The sequence below is a fragment of the Lycorma delicatula genome, chromosome 8 (assembly GCF_047948215.1).
Source record: "Lycorma delicatula isolate Av1 chromosome 8, ASM4794821v1, whole genome shotgun sequence".
Lineage (NCBI taxonomy): Eukaryota > Metazoa > Arthropoda > Insecta > Hemiptera > Fulgoridae > Lycorma > Lycorma delicatula.
The window spans coordinates 107,291,296-107,307,148 of record NC_134462.1 but is presented as its reverse complement, the minus strand read 5'-3'; the positions used below and the strand labels follow the sequence as shown (position 1 = coordinate 107,307,148).

Here is a 15,853-nt window from a genome sequence, read left to right as displayed (position 1 = left end):
GGTCATTCAGTTAATAAATTTTTGTGTGACACTTCCATTAAGACATCTAAACGGTTCTTGTCTGGTTTAAGTACTGGTATAAAATCTGCAAGTAACAAAGAAAAGCGGTTGATTGTAGGTCATGCAGGTAATGAACATGGGCTTGTTAACAGTGCATTATTAGTTTTTGAATCCAATGAAAATGGTGATTACCACAAAGATATGAATGGTATTTTTTTTAAAAACTAATTTAATACAATTATGATATTAATTCCGCCGAATAGTGTTATTGTTATGGATAATGCACCATAGTGTAAAAATTAGAAAAAAATCCCAATACACATCATGGCTAAAAGTGGATATAGTATCATGGCTGAGAGAAAACAAATCCCATTTGATTCTACATTTTTAAAGGTTGAACTCCTAGAAGAAGTTAAAAAAGATAAGAAAAAATTTAACATATGTAATCAATGATACGGCTGAAATAAATTGGCATACAGTATTACAGCTTCCATCATACCACTGCAATCTGAATCCAATAGAACTAGTGTGGAGTCAAATAAGAGGATTTCTAGTTCAGAATAACAAAACTTATAAATTAGGATTGGATGTAAAGGATAAAATATATAAATTGGATGTAAAGGTTTTACTTTAAAATCTTTGAGGTAATGGCAGATAAGTGGGGAAACTATTAAAAATTGGCTGCAAGAAGAAAAAGTGTGGAAGATGGATTATTTTGTTGATATTAAGCGGGATATGCTCATTAATTTTGAAAATGATTCCTCAGAATCTAGTGTTAGTGAAGATTAGTTGTTGAGTGTATGTGATTACTTATTGAGTGATTCACCGTAAGAAATCAAGAAAAAACCAACAAAAATGGTATACTAAATTATAAAATATTTCTTAATTTATTTTATGCAAGTAAATAGTCTTTCAGGGCTTGTGTAAAGCACTTAAAAAATTATTTACAAACTTATTTATGTTTATCATTTCATTAAACCATTATTATTTTGTATTGCTAGTAACTCCATATGACAATTACTTCTGTAACAGTAAAACAAAATTATTGTTGAAGATTACTTTATTATATTTAACAATTTATAATCTTTTCTTAATTTAATAAATATTAAATGTTTTAGAATATACTGAGCAATAGGCAATTATTTCTGTATTATTATTATGATAAAAACTAAATTAGAAACGCAGTAGCTATCGCGCAATTTTGTGTACAACCAGTTCATACTGCCTCACTCTGCATCTGTTTTCTTTACTTCAGCCCTCAACGTAAAGTAGACAAATATTAGTTACTAATAGAAATATTATAATGTTGTCTATACAAATATTAGTTGTCATGACTGAAATAGTTGTAACTGATCTGATATGATTCAGAAGTTACTCCTGAAATTGGCATTCCCAAGAATAACAATACTCCATGCTGGGCTTATTTTAGAGAAGGTGAGGAATGAAAAGTGTTTTCCCGTTGCCTTTCTCACTAACCTACTAAGCTGAATAGGCTGTTGCACATCAACATGGACCCACCAAAATGCAGGTGATATTTAGCCCTACAAATGACATTTATTTTTTACACCGCATTTATGCATAGTGAAAATAAAACCTTCTAATTCTGGTTGTACCTAAGAGCTTTACATATGACACGGCTGCAATTCAGTCTGGACTAGATATATTTATCTTTTTTTTCCTAGACATTCAACCAATAATTATATAAAATTTTGACAAAATAGTAAGCTCTACAGTTACATAGTAGATGCAACATTACTTTACTGTTGTAAAATTTTGTTGTTTCTGAATAGATATTTATTACTATTACTGTCAACAATTGTCCTTGGCGTGTTTTTTTATTATTAATGATAAAAATTTTATTAATTATTTTTAATTTTATTTTTATTTTTAGCTAATTAAGGAAGTAAAACAGGCACAAAATTGTCAATGCATAATTTTTGCAATCCACTTTAATAATTTCAGCCCATATCAAAGCTGTTTGTCAACCATTTTGAACAAATGAGGTGTCATTTTGTTAATAATAAAGGTTAATAATTTATTAATACAAAAAATAATTCAATAAAATTAATATTTACAAAGCTATTAATGATAAGATTTTTTAAGATAAAATTTTCAAACTTATTTATTCTGTAGAGTTGATACATGTTTGTTTATAATCCATACTTAATTAAAATATCTCAATCCGTTCTTAATATATAAATATTTATTGAAAAACACAAAATGTCAGGTAGAGGAAAAATCAAGCGAGAATAGAGTATTTGTCCAAATGAATTTTTTTTAAATTTTGATATGCTGATTTTAGCCCTTCCGGGACATTTAAATATATATATATATATATACACACACTCACACAAACAGTAAAACCTTGTTAATCCAGATTTCGCTTAGAATAAACATGCAGTAACATTTTTTCTATTTATGAAGATTTTAAATATCTACGAATGTAATTATTGCAGTAAATACAATAGTTTTAGAAAAATATATGAACTCAAAGTGCAGTAGGAAAATAATTATGAATACAGTAGTCGTAATAATAAGTAAGTTTGTATGATGTAAAATGTAAATGGGCGCTGGATTTGCCAGGTGCAATGAAATACAGTATAGTATTACATACAGTAGATAAATAAAAACTACCTTGGATTTTCTAGATTAACAGTTAAAAACTGCTTTGATCAGAGTTCTAACTGGCTGTCACGTTTTAGGAATGCTAGCATTAAAATTTCATTAAACTTTTTGGAATTATGAGCTTTTTTGGATACTTTTGATTCAGTTGATTGCAATCAAAAGAGGAGGTGCGCAACTGGAGTTACAATAGTCCTAAATCCAAAATTTCAACATACTATGGCAATTGTTTTTGAGTTATGCAAGATACATATGTATATACATGCATACAAATGTAATCCTGAAACTAGTCAAAATGGATATTTCCATTGAAATCAGGAAATCGAAATTTTTCATGATCACAATACTTCCTTTACTTTGTACAAGGAAGTAAAAACCCTTTAATTTCTGTTTTGATTATGTTAAAATAACTGCTGTAAATTTTTTTCTATAAAATAACATTATTTAGTGTAAGTGGTATAGTTAAAATATTGAGAATTGATATAAACAGCAATATCTTATATGTTTTACAGTTACACAAGAACTTATAATTTGATTGGAGTTTTTAAATGTTTTACTGCAAGGTCATTTACATATGATGAATAATAAGAGTTGTTATATCCTACTCATTAGATATTACATTTGTATGACTATATATATATATATATATATATATATATATATGAAAAGAAAATATTATTTAATCAGAAGTAGGGGAAAAGCACTAAAGGAGGTATATTTGTTTGTGATGTAAATTTTGAGCATTTCACATTGTAGAAACAGAAAGAGTATTATAATAATAAAAGCATAATTTATGTTATTGTTATTTATTTCTTTGAATACTGGAAGTCTCAAAAGACAGTCAGTACTTTGAGATAATTTTTTCTGTGTAAAAATTTAGAACAATTTGATCACTATGAGTATTTTGAAAATATATTAATTAAAGTTTAATTTAAGAAATAAAAATTACTTGCCTTTATATTTCTTCTTGCCAATCTTCTTATCTCAGAACACAAAAAAAGCATGAGGCATTTTTTTAAATTAACTATATGATCAAAAATATGACTCCCATGAAACTATGTTGGGTCAGTAAGACCACTGAGATGAAGTGAAATAGTATGAAAGTCATTATTTTTATTAATTGAAAATAAAGATATTTTTTTAGGTAAAATATAGATAGTTATAAAAAAAAATTATATAATACTGGTCTTATTGATTTCATTTTTTGTTTTTGTTGTGTAGTGTAGTTTTAGAAAAGTTTTATCTCTTTTTGTCCCGGTGTTACTTTTTTATTTTTTTTTCAAGTACAGAAATTGTATTTGATAACTTTGGACTTTATAATAGTTTTAATAGCCACGAGGTTTGGTTATTAAATAATGAGACTAATGCTGTAAAATATTCCATTTTAAAGTTATACATATTTAGTTATTTTCCTGTTCAATATACACTTCTCCTCTATCCCTACTGTGCTCCATATGAATTTTCCATTGTTTGAAACAGTACTGAAAGTCTTCTTCTGTGAGCTCTTTCATGACGCATGCTGATTTTTCTTACACAGGTTCATCGGTCTGAAATCTTGTTCCTTTTAAAATGGAGATCCTTTTCAAAATGCAGATTTGAACTTAAGAAATAGATAAAAGTCACATGGTGCCAGTTCAGGCGAATAAGACAGATGGTCTAACACTAGAATGTTATACTTGGCTAGAAACGTCTTGACAGACAACACAGTATGAGCTGGTGCATTGTCCTGATGTGTAAGAACTTGTTCTTACACATCAGGATCGGGTCGTTTTTTTATTATTTTTTCATGGAGTTCAGCAAGGACCTCAAAGTAGTAATGTTATTAATAGTTTGACCTTCAGGAGCTCAGTGAAGGTACACAATCCCATGAATATTGAAAAAATAAGTCCCGGCGAACATCATCGCGGCCACCTTGGAAATGCTTAAACTACTCAAAAACCCGTGCACATTATAAACATTCATTGCCATATTTATTTTTTTTTAATAAAAGATAAGTTTCGGTACTGTTTTTTCCAAGTTTTGTATGAAATTTCATGACAATTCTTTGGTCTAATAAAACCCTTATAATTTTTTCGGCTGAACAAAAAAACAAATGTTATACAAACAAAGGCCATGGCCAGATTAATATGTCTACAGAAACTGGTTGGTAACAATCAAAAGAGAAGGCAACACAGTTGTCGGTTGTATGAATTTGGGGCATGCACAGTTCTTCTGTAGCAGCATTAATGTCATTATTTAATAGCCACACGTCATATAGCTTTGAATTGAGAAAACTCACAGTTTTTAAGTTTTATTATTTATGTTCTCTGAAATCATTTCTGCTGAATGAGATCATTAAATTTACCCTCCGTAATCCAATTATACTTGTAAATTTTATTTATGTCTTAAATCTTAAAACTGACCTACAATAATTGAAGTTGATTTTGCGAGATTACTTCTAAGATTTTAAGTGTATTCTTCTAGGCACAATGTAACAAAAAAGTAAATGTACATGACTTTATAGTTTGAAATTTTCTTATGAAGATCATCTAGTGATGCAATTACTGTTTATGAGTTGACAAAGTTCTCCTGGTGTACAAATGTCTTCGGTTAAAGGGAGCTGAGAGTAATATACTCTAGTGCAGATAAAAGATAAAATTTTATTGAAAGTAAATCCAGAGACACTCACCTGTGTGGGTAACCTGAAATACATATCTGGTAAGCTTTAGAACAACATTAGTGAAAAGGTTCACTTATTGAAAAATTTTTTTTTTAATAAAGATAGCTTTTGTTATTTTTACTCGTACATTCTTTCATGGTTAATAAGATATATTTTCTTGTTAAGCACATGCTACCTCAGAGTTTAGCGTTTTGATCGTCTAGGAAATCCACTTGGAGATTGTTTAAAGACTACATAGCAACTATAATCAGCACCGAACCTTTGTTTTCACAAACTTGTTATCTTGTAATTTAAAGAGTATCTGATACTCTTTTATTAATAAAACTTTAACGAGATCTGATTTCTAAATTAAATGAAATCTGATTTATATATAAAAGATCAGTTTTCTGTTTTCTATGTCTTCAATTGAAGTTTTGATAAAAAGTTAGTTTAGTTTTCTATTCAGAATGTTGCATAATTTTACACTATATTAAGAAGGGATTGGTGTGCCATGGATAAAAATGTATTTACTTAAAGAATTAAAAACTAGAGAAGCCTCGATTAGAGCATTTTCATAAAATATAAATATATTTTATGAATATTATAATATTTTTTAAAAATATTATAACAATAATTTTTAAAAAAAATCAGTGATAAGTCCAGGGGGGTCATTTTAAAGGTGGTATTAATGAAAATTATTCAAATATATGTCATGTTAAAAAAGGATACAAAAATTATGGTCTCTCTAATTATTGTTGTTTATAAACTTATTAACAAAATAGTTGTGTAGAAAATAATCACTTAATTTAAATAAATCTCTAGGATGTCTTAAATGCGTTGGAAATTTATTAAAAATGGCAATGGAATCATAATGCTGAAGCACTGTACTGTGTCATGTGAAAGTTGTTCTTTTTGAAAAATCATAAAAGAAATAAATATAAAACAAAATTGAAGGAGTTTCAAATGTTTCTTTTAACAAAATGCTTTGATATTGAGCAACAAATGTTTTGATATTGTACAGATTTTTTTGTTTCAAATAAAGGTATTTTGATTCTTGTAAATTTTTTAAAGTAAAACTAAAAGAAACAAAAACTTAATTGAAGTAAAATAAAAAAATAATGTGAAATAAGTCTCTCATTACCTAAAGTCAGATGAACGAAAAATGATTTTCTTCTAACTTTTCTTAGTATATCAAATTCAATTAGTGAGATTCTGTAAGGAAATTAGAATGATAAAGTTAGAGTAATTGATTACAATTTTTTGATTTTATGTGATTAATTCTTATCATTATTCAAACCCCAAATGAATTGCTTAAAAATTGCATCTATAATTGTTTAATTCTGGGATTGTAAAATTTAATTAATTGCTTTGGCCACTAACATTTTATCATAATCTATAACCATGATTCAACTGTACTGTTGATGTTAGAAAATTATTTATTTTTAGTTAATTTGCAGTGCACATGTTACATTATTTGAATCTTTTCATAATTTCCAAAAATTCTTATTAGTTTTATATTTTTAGAAAAAAATTTTCTAATTTTCCATCATCCTTGTTTGTAGAATTTTACTCATATTTTCTTGAAATATTTATCTTTATCTATTCTATATTGATTGTAGATGTTACAATATTTATATTGGTATACTGGATAAAACCATTAGCTGGAAGCAATTGAGGAGCAAACTTTCAAAATTTGTTTTTTAACACAGATCTGATTTTTATTAAAATGAAAAAAACTGTTTTTTTTCTTACTACAGCGGTGTGTTAAAAACTTTTTCTCTGATGAATATTAAGTGAAAAATGAAATTAATATGAATGAATATATAATGAGTAATGAAAAATATGAGTAAAATGAAATATAAGTTAGGATATCATATACCCTCCTTGATGTTTTTCAATGGTAATAATGAGTTTTTTCATAAAATGTAAATTTTAATTTTGGAGAAAACACGTTTTGTTTAGTCAGTCTGGAGAAAACAGTTTTTGAAATAAAACATTGTTTTCATGAATCAATGCTAATGTAATGTTTTCAGTGCGTAATGTTTTTAGACTTGACAGAAAATATTTAGTTGTAAATTATTAAAAAAATTGAAAAATACAATAGAAATCCCAGAATCAAATTTTTAAGTTCTTATAGTATTTTATTATCATTAGTTCAATTTTCATGCCAAGTTTTTCCATTTTCTAAGTAATAGCATATTGTAAAATATAAAGTAAAATACAAAAGATATATCTTATAAAATTTCAAAATTTAAAGAAAATTCTAATAATTGGTCCATTTTTAAAGCTGTTTCAACCTGTAAGCAGACACAAACTGCTCCTTCTTCATTGTTGCTATCACTATTGTTATTTTCATTAAGAACAGTTTTACACCACTCACAATAGCTTATATTTTCACAATCCTCCTGAAACATTAGACATAATCATTTTTTAATATCTGAAGTCTTCTCATTTGATATAACTCTTTGGTATTGTTGATACAGTGAAGTTTTTTTTGTAATACTCGCAGAATAGTCTTCACTTAATAAGGTGTTATAGTTATCAGTATCATCTTCAAACTTGCAGTTAGCCATTGTTTTTACTAAAACATGTACATTTTGTTTGTTATCTACCTTTTTCATAAAAAACACTACATTTCATTTATTGCTTCACAATTCTTAAATACTTCACTCAGAGATTTAGTATCATAGAGAAGCCAGTCTTTCCCAAGTTCTTATACATTCCCAACTTGCGTATAAAGCTGTATGTATTGATTTTTTAATAGAGTGGTAGGATGTTTTTGAAGAATTTTTTCCATTCGACTGTTCATAATTGAATGTATGACTATATTATTTTTGTTTTGTGCTGTACATCCATCGCTGAGTAATTGAAACTTTGTTATGTCCTGAAAATCTATTAACTTTAAATATGAAATCAATGCTGAGGGGTATTTCAGTGCTGCCATTTCCTTCTTCATCAGTCCAGCAAAAAAACACTGGATTTTTGTCTTCAAGTCAACAATGCACATGCTATAAAAATTCAGCCGTCTTAAGTAATGTAGTAAGCTTCTTGAATCATCATCTTTGGCAAATGCTTTATTTGCTGAAGATTGAAGCTTAAGCTATTTATTTCATCTTTTTTTTAAATATTCATAAAATGCATTCACCCTTTGAATATATGCACTTTTCAATTATTAAATCATATTTAAGCCTTGTGAAGAATTTTTAATGTTTCGTTTCAATAAAAAGCAATAACTGCAAACTTCTGATTCGAAGCCAGTATTGAAATTATTTTCAAAAACATCTTGAAATATAGCAAAATGAATTTAAAATTCTGCACTTTGAATTTCATTACATGTATTATGACGCTTTCTTATGGATAACTGACAGTTCACATTTTTTGGGTTGTAATGGCTTTCCTCGCTTTCAGGTTTCCAATAAATTCTTTCACCGTAGCAGAAAACAGATGAAGATTAGAACTGGGTGAATTTCTCTGCTTTGGTTTTAAGAGAATATACTCTTTTAAATGGAGCTATTTGAACCAGTGTTGTAATTATGTTGCCTTGTTGGATTTCACAAGGAACCATAAAATTTGTATTTTGAATATCTATTACATCAGTTTATGTCTTATTTCATTAGATGAAATATGTTTAAAAGAATGCTTACAAATTGCGTAAATATTACAACCTCCTTTTAATTTTACCTTCATATCTTACTTATAGTCTTCATTTTTCAAGATCCACTATTGACAATAGAAACATTAATATCTTCCCTATCGTCCACTTTAAAATGAAGTAAAGTAAAAAGTCATACTAACAGTACTTCTAAACAAACCACATTTAAACAATCCACTTTATAGGTTACGAAAAGAAATCAGTTGATGTGACAAAAGGTAGGAAGTAAAAACATTTCATTGACCTAAGGATGGACAAAAATAATTTTTTGAACAGAAATCAAGTTTTCTTAAATCATTTAACACTAGAAAAATCATGATTTAAACGAAATCAGAACTTTATCGTATGCAACTTAGTAAACAGTACACTGTACATAAATTCAAAAATTTTAATTTATGGACAAATCAGGTTATGAAAGTTTGCTCCTGAATTTTACTCAATATGTATCATTTAAAAACAATTTATTTCAGAAGTGTAGGTTAAAGTTTTGTATCGATTAATTTTTTCCTAAATTTTAGTTTTGAAAAGTTGGTAGTATAATGTTAAATTCAACCATGGAAAACTATTATTTATTTATAGGTAAGTAAATAAATAGCATTTGGTAGAATTAAATTTTTTTTATACTAGAAAATATGTTGTAATATAAATGTATGTTTTTATATTATTTCTCAGGTTCATCTGTAATGATATTAGGAATGAATCGTACAGTAATGATGAATTTGAAGAAAGAATTTGTAACAGTGAAGAACCAAATGATAAATTTCTTAATAATAGTAATAATAATGAAAAAAATAAAAGGATAAGTAAACAAAGAAGTAGTCTAACTAAACATAATAACAGTAACATTTCTGTTAAAGAAGAACATTTTGAAAAAAAAAACAGTCCAAAAAAGAAAGAAAAAAATAAATCAGAAAATTATATAAATGTTAACAATCATTTAAATATTTCACCAAATAAATATAATAAACAAAATAAATTAATATCAAACACATTAAACGATATGTATATAACGATGTCAAAACTAAAATCTGAAAAGAACAGTAAAGAAGATATTTTTGAAAATATTAGTAATGCAAGTGGTTCAAAAAGTAAAAATACTGAAAATGAAAATCATGTTAAAAAATTATCTGATAGTAAAAATAACAATGACAGTGAAGTTTTTGAATCTAAAGAAAAGAAAAAACATAAAAAAAAGTGCAATAGTTTAATATCTTCTGCCGATGTTTCTTTAAATAATTCCAAAAATGATGAAGAAACTGGTTTTGGTGATAGTTTTCAAAATGATATTTTATCAACTTCTATTAATGATAGTAGTGCAACTGAATCAAATCGAACAAAAAAGAAAAAGAATCATGATTCGGCAAATGAAAATAAGATTCAAAAACAAAATGCTAATGAAAATAGAAGTAATGATGCGAGGGATAATTTGTTACTTTTTCAAGAAAATTATGATAATTTTAAAAATGGTAAAAAAAAACAGAAAATAAAAAATAAATATTTAGAGCGTGAAACTGACCATAAAAATCATTTTAAAGAAATAGATAGTTTCTCAAACGTCAAGCATTTAAAACAAAAAAGTAAATCTTGTACTGATGTAGAAGATTTTGATGAGAATTTATCGATTAATAATGAAAAATTTATTTCAAGTAAACGTAATAAAAATAAACATTTAAAAAGAAATTATTATTCATTAACAGATACTGAAATTTCTATAAATAATGATGAGTTGATACGTAAAACAAAGAAAAAGCATAAAAACGAAAGGAAAGAAAACAATTTTAATGATACTGTTGCAGCGTTTAGCGATTGTGAACATTTAGGAAATAAACATCCTAGAAGAAATTATCATTCGTTAACTGATATTGAAACATTTACAAATGAAGATGAATTTATGAAAAGAAAAAAGAAGAAAAAAAAGCAAGATAGAAAACAAGTTGATTTAGACAGTACATCATTTGTGTTAGGTAAAGGTTCATTAACGTACAGTGATGGCGAATGTTTAGGAATTAAAAAAGGATCAAAAGAAAGTTGTCACTCGTTAACCGATGTAGAATATTATAGAAATGATGACAGTGATTTTAAAAGGAAAAAGAAAACTAAAGATAAAATCAATATGAAAAGTAACAGTTTTGATCATCTGACTGATTCATTAACAGATAATGAATATGTAAGAAGTCGTAAAAAAAAGAAATCAAAACAACATGAAATATGTAATAATGATTACAATGACATGGATAAAACAAAACAAAAATTATTAAAAATGGCCATCCAACAAAATAAACTTAATTTTAATGAATGTATAATTAAAAAACCTGAAAGTAATACTAATACAGTTGATAAAACTTTGGATATAAAATTTGATAAAAAGAAGAAAAAATCAAAACATAGAAGTAAATCTTTTGAAGACACTTTTCAGTTAAATTATACGAATGAAAATGAAACTGATAATGTAAAAAATAAAAAAAATACTCAAAAAAGTATTCTCGATGATACTTATTTTGAATTGAAAGCAGAAAAAAGACGTAAAAGAAGATTTAGTGAAACTAACTTAGAGGAGTTCGATAACAGTTCATTTAGTAAGAAAAAAAAGAAGAAAATGAAAGACAATGAAGATTCATTTGTAGATTTTGATAAATTAAGTAATGAAAACCAAATGGAAACAAATTTAAAAATGAATAACAGCGCATCAAATTATGAAATAAATTCTCACAAGAAGTCCAAAAAGAAAAAGAAGAATAGTAAATGTGAAGATTAATTAAATGATTATGCAAATAAAGTTAACAAAAAACAGTACTATAAATAACGAGATGCCTGTCTGATACTTATTTTCTTCAAAAATAAAGTACTTATATCAAGATATTGGTCTATGTAAAATAAAAATGAAACTGTTAGTGGAATGATTAGGTTTAGATGTTATTCACTTTAATTTGTGCTTTCTGGAATCAGTGAGTTAAGATTGTAATCAATGATACTGGTAGTTTAGGAGAATGAAAATAACATTTTTTGGAAATATCCTAAGAAATAGTTTTTTGAATCAGAAATGTGAAGATAAAGGTTATAAAATTTCCTATATTTTCTCATTTGGTAAAAAATGTTGACAATTGAATTGCAACATTTTGAAATATCCCTTTTCTTACTCCTTTTAAAGCTAAATTTTAATGCATTTTAGTGATTCATTTGAAAGGAATCTACTACATAAAAGTTGCTTGTAACAGGAATTATAATCTTTAATACAAATTAAAAAAGATATCTTAAATTGTTATCAATTTTATTATAAGCCGTTTTTTACATAGGAGATTTTTTCCACTGGTTGATATACCATTATCATTAGATTTTCAAAAGAACGATTCAATATGTTGTATCTCGTGTCAGTGATTGTTACATAGTAACCAAACAAAATACAAATTCAAAGAAATTTTGTAAGATTTAAAAAAAAAAAATTATAATTGTTTTAAAATTAAAACTCATATTTGGAGATATTTTTAAAAAATTATAAATTTAAACTTTTCCCTCTTCCTGAAGCTCCCACTACCATTGATTGTGCTGAGGATTTATCAGTCCTGAAAGAGAATGTAAAAATAAACATCTATGCCATATCCATATTCTGCTACTTTTTTCCTTTTTATTAAAAAGGTAATTTTAGTGGATTAATTATAAATAATGTTAATTAGTCTTGCATGCTTAATTACTCTTTTTTACTATGAGTTATTTGTGAGAATTTTGAAAATTATATTTCTTACAAAAATAGTTGTTTTTCCTTATAAAATTTTTATTCTTACTGAATGTCATCCATAAATAATACTGAAAAGATCTGAATGAATCTTATCATATAAGGTGGACAATAATGAAAATATAATACAACGGCTAGTCAAAAAGTAAAGTTAAATTCAAAAATATTTGTTATTATATTTATTTGTATTTACATACATGATACGTGCATTTTTTTTCAACTTAATCCCTTCCTTCTACATCTATACACTTAGTCCATCTTTTATTTAACAAGCTTTTAAATTCCTTGCTGGAAGAAAGTTTTCGGTCTGGTGTGCAGAAAACTTTTCACCGCTTCTATGGCATCTTCTTCAGATCAATTATGATTCCTTGCAACATTCTTTTAATGGACCAGAAAGATGAAAATCGTTTGGGGCCAGGTCCGGAGTATAATGAGGGTGGTCCAGCAGCTCAAAACCGAGATCTTGCAGGCAAAGGACTGTTTTTTTTTGGCTGAATGAAGTCAAATGATATCCTGAAGCAAAATCACTCCTTAAAAACTTTACAGTGTCTTTTGGATTTGATTTTTTGCTTCAGTAAACACAGTAGTTGTCACTGTAGTGATTGACCATTAGGTGTGAGGTAAACCAGAAGTGAACCTTCATCATCATCACCTTTGCTGCAGACTTTTGAGCTCTGAACTTTTTTTCTGTGGGAGATGAAGTATGTTTCCACACTAAACTTTTTTGCTTACTCTCGGGCTCAAGTGATGGACCCATGTCTCACCAACAGTTATTATTTGCTTAAGAAATGAGTCTCCTTCATCTTCATGTTTCAAAAGCTTTAGGGAAATTTTCAAACGATTCTCTTTGTGGCTGCTGATCAATTGACGTGGAACCCAGCGAGCACAGACTTTTCGAAAGTTTAAAGAACTCACTTACAATGTCATCAATTGTAATTTTTTGATTACCGAGAATCATTTATTTAACCGCTTCAATATTGTCGTTAATCTTTGAAGTGGAAAGCCTTGCCGCTGTTCATCGCAGAGAGATATCCTACCATTTTTAAAGCGATCAATTCATTTGTAGAAAATGCTTCCACTCAAAGAACTCTCTCCATATTGCTGCTGCATTCAACGAATAATCTCTGCTGGCTTCACCCCTTTTGAACTGAGGAAACATATCACTGCTCGCATTTCTTCCTTGGTGCAATCAGACACAGGAGCACTCATTTTAAACTCAATCAAAATAGCTAACAATGATACAAACATTTTCAATGAACAGCTGATAGAAGTTACGAGTTATAGCAGAGCAATTATTGCTGCCGTACATGTAATTTGGAGGGAAATCAACATTTTTCTTTACTTCTTGAATTACCCTCGTATTTTTTCCTTAAAACTACCCAACAAAAGTATAGAAATGAAAACAAAAAAATTGTTGATCTATTATATTATATATGAAGAAAAGCTTACTACTTTAAATCAGTTAATTTTGAAATTTAATAATGTTACCTGCATATAATAAAGTATTACATACTTGTAATTTTTCTTTAAAAAAGAAGTTAGCTGTATCATGAATTCATATTGGTACTAGTTTTTGCTCAAGCCCTTGCTTGCAGGGATTTTATATCTGTACCTAGAAGTCGGATATCTGAAAGAAGTATTCGATTTTTATTAAAATTCTGCCATAATTTAAAGATTGATTTTTTTTTTTGTGGGAGTATTGGCAAATTGGTCTATTTACTTCGGTGAGGATTTTGGTCTTGTCAAATTGTTGGCTTTATCCTCCTATAAATGTTTGTAGACTGCAGACTTTATTGACCATTTGTGGATAATGTGTTCTCTTAAAAACTATTTGAACACCAAATTACATTAATGATTTTCTCTTTAGGTGTGAGAATGACGAGACTGTTAGGTAAGCTCATTCTGCAACAGGTCATGTAAAATGGTCCACAAGAGACAATGTTTTGTTAAGTAAATTTTTGCCACCTTCAGAATCTGCCCTTGGAAATTGTTGATAATCATGGTGAAACAGAGCTTTAGGAGAAAGAAGTCTTTTGAACCCAAAAAAATATTCTGATATATAAGGAATTTTCTGAATAAATACAGACTTCCCTTGGCCACAATCATTTAGCAGTATAGCTTTGATCACATTTCTGTGGAGAGCTTTTACTTTTAATCTGATGTCTTTGGAGAGTTTTGGTAGTTAAGGTTGAATACATTACATAAATTAAAATTCAATACATGCTCCCACTTTAAGAAGCATGCATTTTGGAAGACCAGGAGGATTTAAAGAGTTCAAGAATACCGTGGGATAATGTACTGCCTTACCTCTCAATCACTGGGTCTACCAACTTTTATTTCATTTGTGCTTCCTGCAAGGAATCAACCAGTATCTTATAGATTGCATTAGCTGTTTTGAAATATTTTTTTTTTTTTTAATGGTAAATAGGTATAATTTTATTTTCAAGGCAATGTCTAAATGCCAATTTTACCATAATTCATCATAGCAGTTTGAAAGTCTTGTTATTATGAATACTAAACAATTATATTGGTATAAAAAAATGCCAGAATTTTTTTTAGTTCAATTTTTGTTTAAAAACATTTTGTCAGTATCCATGCCATGCGGCTTTTTTGGTTATTTTTATAAGAATATAATTGAATATTATTGCATACTTGAATGTGAATTTTCTGTGATTTTTAAATGCATATATCAACAACTTTGTACATCTACAGAGAATTGTGTATAACTGTATCTTATAATTTTTATGATGAATAGTATCATATATAAATATAACTCTCCTGCATTTATTCACCTGGTGCAGTAGTTCTGGTTTGATATTTTTTTAATTATGCAACTGCTGACATTTTAAAAATAATTCTGATTTTATGCCCTGGAGTGAAGGAAAAAATGTTTTTACCCCCATTTTGTAGAGGAATATCCTGGTAATGATAATATCATCTAAACACATTACTAATTTATAACTAATCAATTTTTATCTTCGGCAATCTTCATCATCATAATGAAGCACATTTGTGTAGCATTTAAACAAATTTCCAAATCCATCCATCCAGTTATGTACTTTGCTGTTTTATTCAGTTTATCACATTTGTTGGGCGTATTTTTCAAAACTTGTCGTTAAATTGGGTATTTTTTTATGGACATTTTAATATTATGAATAATTTTTTCCAACTGTTTTAAAAAAAAATTCTGCACTCAAGATGTACAAAAATA

The 15,853-nt window shown here is 27.5% G+C and overlaps 1 protein-coding gene across 3 annotated transcripts in view; it reads left to right on the top strand.

Moving 5' to 3' along the window:
• LOC142328721 (uncharacterized) overlaps positions 1–13,537 on the top strand; it is a 29,798-nt gene extending 16,261 nt beyond the window's left edge. Inside the window, exon 3 of one of the 3 annotated variants that reach the window (XM_075372677.1) lies at positions 9,585–13,537. In XM_075372677.1, the coding sequence (XP_075228792.1) occupies positions 9,585–11,667 (2,083 nt within the window). In that variant the 3' untranslated portion in view covers positions 11,668–13,537. The remainder of the gene's footprint in view (positions 1–9,584) is intronic. The other 2 variants (XM_075372676.1, XM_075372675.1) reach the window with 2 other exon arrangements.
• Positions 13,538–15,853: the final 2,316 nt, after the last annotated feature.